This window comes from Malaclemys terrapin, chromosome 10 (genome assembly GCF_027887155.1).
Source record: "Malaclemys terrapin pileata isolate rMalTer1 chromosome 10, rMalTer1.hap1, whole genome shotgun sequence".
NCBI classification, from domain to species: Eukaryota; Metazoa; Chordata; order Testudines; family Emydidae; genus Malaclemys; species Malaclemys terrapin.
The window spans coordinates 87,777,181-87,783,180 of record NC_071514.1 but is presented as its reverse complement, the minus strand read 5'-3'; the positions used below and the strand labels follow the sequence as shown (position 1 = coordinate 87,783,180).

At 41.1% G+C, this 6,000-nt stretch overlaps 1 protein-coding gene across 4 annotated transcripts in view; it reads right to left on the bottom strand.

The window, feature by feature from the left end:
* Window positions 1–3,677: 3,677 nt before the first annotated feature.
* Window positions 3,678–6,000, bottom strand: part of GNPTG (N-acetylglucosamine-1-phosphate transferase subunit gamma) — a 29,598-nt gene continuing 27,275 nt past the window's right edge. For 2 of the 4 annotated variants that reach the window (XM_054042443.1, XM_054042446.1), the window contains exon 12: window positions 3,678–5,950. In XM_054042443.1, the coding sequence (XP_053898418.1) occupies window positions 5,826–5,950 (125 nt within the window). In that variant the 3' untranslated portion in view covers window positions 3,678–5,825. The remainder of the gene's footprint in view (window positions 5,951–6,000) is intronic. The other 2 variants (XM_054042445.1, XM_054042447.1) reach the window with 2 other exon arrangements.

Genomic DNA, 6,000 nt, shown 5'->3' with positions numbered 1-6,000 from the left:
GCATGTATCTTGGAACATGGTTTGAGAGTAGCACCATGGCTAGGTGTATGTTTTTAGGGGGTTCTCTGCTTTTATAATAAAATATGCTTTTCCATCAGAACAGAGGATGTGAGAACAAACAGCACATCACAGATGTGTAGTCACACTGCTTAATGCACTACTCCAAAGCACTCAAATACTGCCATGGTTAGCCGAGAATAAAAACTGTTATTAAATTCTATTCCATATATCTTTAAAATTATATTAAGGGTGCCCATTTAGATAGAGAAGAGGTTGTGTGGTGTTTTTTGGCTTGTATATAAAAATAATGGTGGAAATCTGGTTCATGCAAATGTGTACTTGGATTAAATGATCTTGAGCAGAAAACTATCATGTGAGATGTGGCTGACACTAGTTGTAGGTGTATAATTTGAACTAGGGACATGACTAGTGCCTGGTAAATTCATTATCTTGCTTCCTGAAAAGTAGATGCCTCATATTATCCAGCAATATACATGCACTGTGAGCTCATGACTTGCTCCTATTAATACCAATACAGCAAAATCCATAGGGCTTGGGTCCTTATTGTGCTGTGCCTTGTACAAAGCTGCAGTAAAAGACAGGCAAGGCCCCCAAAGAGTTTACAAACTAAGACATAACAAGGAGATGGGAGAGCCATGCAACAGCAATGGTGGAGGATTTCAAGAGTAATAGGAATGCATAATAGACTATGCATAATTGGCAGGTTTCAATTATCCACCTCCTCCCATGAGTACTATTAGCATTAGGTCACTGATAAAATTCTACTAGAATTCTTTGAGAGGGTCAACGAATATGGACAAGGGTTATCCAGTGGGTACTGGGACTCTCAGAAAGCCTTTTAAAAGGTCCCTCACCAAAGGTTCTTAAACAAAGCAAGCAGTCATGGAATAAGAGAGAAAGTCTTGTCATGGATCAGTAACTGCTTAAAAGACAGGAAACAATGTGTAGGAATAAATGGTCCATTTTCAGAATGGGGAGAGCTAAATAGTGGTGTCCCTCAGGGGCCTGTATTGAGACCAGTGCTGTTCAACATATTCATAAATGATCTGGAAAATTGGGTAAACAGTGAGATGGCAAAATTTGCAGACAATACAAAATTACTCAAGTTAGTTAAGTCCAAAGCAGACTGCAAAGAGTTACACAGAGATCTCACAAAACTGGGTGACTGGGCAACAAAATGGTAAATTCAAAAAAATTCAATGTTGATAAAGGCAAAGTAATGCAGATTGGAAAACATATTTCCTACTATACATACAAAATGATGGGGTCTAAATTAGCTGTTACTGCTCAAGAAAAATCTTGGAGTCATGATGGATAGTTCTCTGAAAACATCCACTCAATATATAGCAGCAGTCAAAAAAGCTAACGTTAAGAACCCTTAGGAAAGGGATAGATAGTAAGACAGAGAATATCACAATGCCACTATATAAATCTATGGTATGCCCACACCTTGAATACTGTGTGCTGTTCTGGTTGCCACATCTCAAAAATATATATATATTAGAATTAGAAAAGGTACAGAGAAGAGCAACAAAGATTACTAGGGGTATGGAATAGCTGCCATAGCATAGAATCATAGGACTGGAAGGGACCTCAAGAGGTTATCTAGTCCTGTCCCTTGCGCTCATGGAAGGCCCAAGTATTATGTAGACCATCCCTGACTGGTGTTTGTCGAACCTGCTCTTAAAGATCTCCAATGATGGAGATCCCACAACCTCCCTGGGCAATTTATTCAAGTGCTTAACCACTCTGATGAGAAGTTTGTCCTAATTTCCAACTTAAACCTCCCTAGTTACAGTTTAAGTCCATTGTTTCTTGTCCTATCCTCAGAGGTTGAGAATAATTTTTCTCCCTCTTCCTTCTAACAACCTTTTATGTACTTGAAAACTATTATCATGGCCCCTCTCAGTCTTCTCCAGACTAAACAAACCCAATGTTTTTCAATCTTCCCTCATCGGCCATGTTTTCTAGACCTTTAATCATTTTTTTCCCTTCTTCTCTGGACTTTCTCTAATTTGTCCACATCTTTCCTGAAATGTGGCACCCAGAACTGGACACAATATTCCAGTTGAGGTCTAATCAGTATGAAGTAAAGCAGAAGAATTACTTCTTGTGTCTTACAATACTCCTGCTAATACAAAAAAAGCAAACATCGTTCCGGGATGTAAGTGTTACACTGTGGACTCTCATTTAGCTTGTGATCCACGATGACCCCCCAGATCCCTTTCTGCAGTACTCCTTCCTAGGCACTCATTTCCCATTTTGTACATGTGCAACTGATTGTTCCTTCCTAAGTGAAGTACTTTGCATTTGTCCTTATTGAATTTCATCCTGTTTACTTCAGACCATTTTTCCGGTTTGTCCAGATCATTTTGAATTTTAATCCTATCCTCCAAAGCACTTGCAGCTATGATGAGAAATTAAAAAGACTTACTTTTCAGTTTGGAAAAGAGATGACTAAGGAAGGATAGGATAGAGGTCTATAAAATCATGACTGCTGTAGAAGTAGTAAATCAGGAAGTATTATTTACTCCTTCACATAACACCAAAACCAGGGGTCACCTAATTAAATTAATAGGCAGCATGTTTAAAACAAACAAAAGGAAGTACTTCTTCACACAACAGACAACCTGTGGAACTCATTGCCAGGGGATGTTGTGAAGGCCAAAATTAGAATGGGGTTAAAAAAAGAGAAGTAAGTTCATGGAGGATAGGTCCATCAATGGCTATTAACCAAGATGATCAGGGATGCAACCCCATGCTCCGGGTGTCCCTAGCCTCTGACTGCCAGAAGCTGGGAGTGAACGATGAGAGAGATCACTCAATGATTGCCTATTCTGTTCATTCCTTCTGAAGCACCTGGCATTGGCCACTGTCAAAAGACAGGATACTGGACTAGATGGACCGGTGGTCTGATCCAGTATGACTGCTGTTATGTTCTAAAAAGGTAAAGTTCTGTATTAGAAGTGCAGGTCCTTTGTTCAGCTCTAAAGGATCACTGATGGGCATGTACAGGTTAGCTTCTTCCTAACTGACACCAGAAAGATTCCTAGGGAGAGTGTAGCTAAGATTTATGATAGTCTTCGTCCTACACTTGGATGTCTTGATAGAGTTACTGGTCTTCAGAAGGGCAACTTGCCTTTACTACCACCCACCTGCTGCATAGATCAGCTGAATTTTGTTAAATTTGGCTTCCAAGGGAGGGGAGAAAACTTCACACCGTGGTAATAGTTATGGTAGAGTCACCAGTACAATCTATATCAGTTGAGGAAAATGGTTGGTGCTAAAATGAAGATTTGAGGCTCAGTAGAATTTACTGTAGATTAGCACAGTGGTTCTCAAACTTTTGTACTGGTGACCCCCTTTCACACAGGAAGCCTCTGAGTGCAAACCCCCCTCCCCCCCAAATTAAAAATAAACACTATTATAAATGCTGGAGGTGAAGTGGGGTTTGGGATGGAGGCTGACAACTCGCGACTCCCCATGTAATAACCTTGTGACTCCCTTAGGGGTCATGACCCCCCGTTTGAGAACCCCTGAATTAGCAGGTGGTCAGGGTTAGCTAAACACAGCAAGGGAAGGAACTGTAATAATTATTTAAGTACAAATGATGTCCTTGCTGCTGGACAACTTGCTTTGTTATAACGTTCCACAACTTTGTTAGAAGAGTCCATACATTTATTCTTTATAATAATATACAGAATAGAGCTACATTCAAACATTATTGGTCTTCTGTTAAAAAAAAAAAAAAAAAAAAAATCAATTTTCACCCATAACAATCCCAAGGTGTAAGCACCTCTCAAATGCAAACAATCCTAGTGCGGGAGAACTGCAGTTGCAGATGATACACACCAAAGAGGGAAGGAACATTTTTGCCTAAGCCAAAAGAGAAAAGGCTTACTCTTTAAACTGGCAAGGGGATTTTAATGTTCATGTAGTGCAGACTCTACCTCAGTTTGCAAGATCTTGTCTGCAAAGTAGTGTAATTATTTTGCATTCACATCTGACATCATTATGCACAGGGTATGGTGACTGGATCACTAAGATTTCCTTAATTTGAAATCTATTACAATCTAAGTTTGGAGTAGTAAATGCAAAATGCACACAAAAATGATAGTGTTTGTGACAGTACCTCAATATGTGACTAGAAGGATCAGGAACAAGCTGTGGATGGTTGGAGAGAAAAGTCAGGGGAAGGGGGGGCAGCACTCAGGGCCAAAGAAGTCCTGAGCCAACACCAAAGCTGAGGTAGGAAAGAACTTGTGAGAGAGCACCATGGCCACCTGAGACAAACCAGAAGGTTAGGAGGAGAGTATCCTACTTACACATGGTCGTTCCGTTAGTCTCAACTTTTAGTAAACCGTGTGATGGTTGTCTTAGACAAGAATCTGTTGTTAGCAGAGATGGGTAAGAGGTGAATATTAGCTGCTAGAGTGGAAATAGGTGTTAAAGGAATAACTATTTACACCTTACAGCTTTAAAGTGGAGTAATTTCTCTAGTCTTTATGCAGTCATTTCCTTCTATCTTTTTCAATACAGTGTACTTCCAATTATCTGAATAGCATGAGGGACACAGATTTGGTTCAGATAATCAAGAGGCCATTCAGCAGCAGGGTGGCCTCCTCCACAGCCAGGGGCTTGTCATCCTCTTCACAGTCCTGGCCAGAAGTCTCTGCTCTGCCCCACTCACTCGCTGCTGGGACAGCAAGGTTGCAGAGGGCTCCCTGTGCAGCCACAGGACAAGTGACACCCAATTCCCTGCAGGCGCAAGGAAGGCTGTGGTCCTAGCAGGGCAGAGCAGAGTCCTTGCCGAGATCTCTACTCTGCCCTACCAGGACCACAGCCTTCCCACTGCACCTTGTGCCTGCAGGGATGGGGTGTCACCAGCACTGCGGCAGCACAGGGAACCTTCTGCATCTCTGCTGTCTTAACCCCATTCACTCCCATGACAGCGGTGCTGCAGAGGGTCCATTCAGCAGCAGGATGGTCTTCTCTGCAGCCGGGGGCTCATTCTTCTTGCAGTCCTGGCTAGTAGTGTCTGCTCTATTACCCAAACCTCCACATTATCTGAATCCCTTCCTTATCCTCCAGCATAAAATACATGCTGCAGAGGGCATATATCTCATGCTGGGGGACAAGGAAGGGATTTGGATAATGCAGAGGTTTGGATAATCGAGTTTTGGATAAATAGGAGTATACTGTATATAATCTACCTGAAAGACTAGAAGGTAGATTTTGCTTTTTGCTCACATGTTCATCTCTGGCTAAAAGGTTCCACATCACTCCATCCTTCTAGCCTCATCAGTGCTGCTACAGGATTAGGAAGTACAGTGTGAACTACTCCTTCCCACAAAGGCAAATAAGCTGCCCCTGCTATCAGCGGTTAAGAAGTTTACTAATCCGTCCAAACTTGAGGACGGAACTATTCCCCCCCACATCAGGCAGAAATACAGATGCTGGGTATACAACCTTTCACTCTAATTAGTGCAATAGTTGATCAAAGCAAACAGCACAGAACTGAGATTGGAGAAGTAGGGTCTGCAGACCAATGGTTGGTAACAGTTTCAACAAAGAGAATTTTTACAACTTAAAAAACCTTCTAAACTGAACTTCAACAACTATCTGCAATGGCAGCACCAGAATTTAACTCAAACATTCTCTTCTCATTGCCCTAGGGCAAGAATATAGGGCATTAAAAATATTCACAAAGGGTTGTTAAATTATCTTAGTACTACGATATACATCCAATTTGCTCAATATTTTAGTCTGGATGATAAATATCCAGTTCATATAGACAAATGTCTTTAAAAGGTGTCATTCCAAATGCCTGTGTCTCCCCGTAGGTGTTCATGAGCCTTTGAGCCATTCAGAACACTTGGCTTTGCAGTCACCACGTTATGAATGATGTGTTCAGCACTTGTATTTTCAGCTGAAATATTTAATTGTAAAATATCAGTTATTTCTTAACTTTTCTTAATA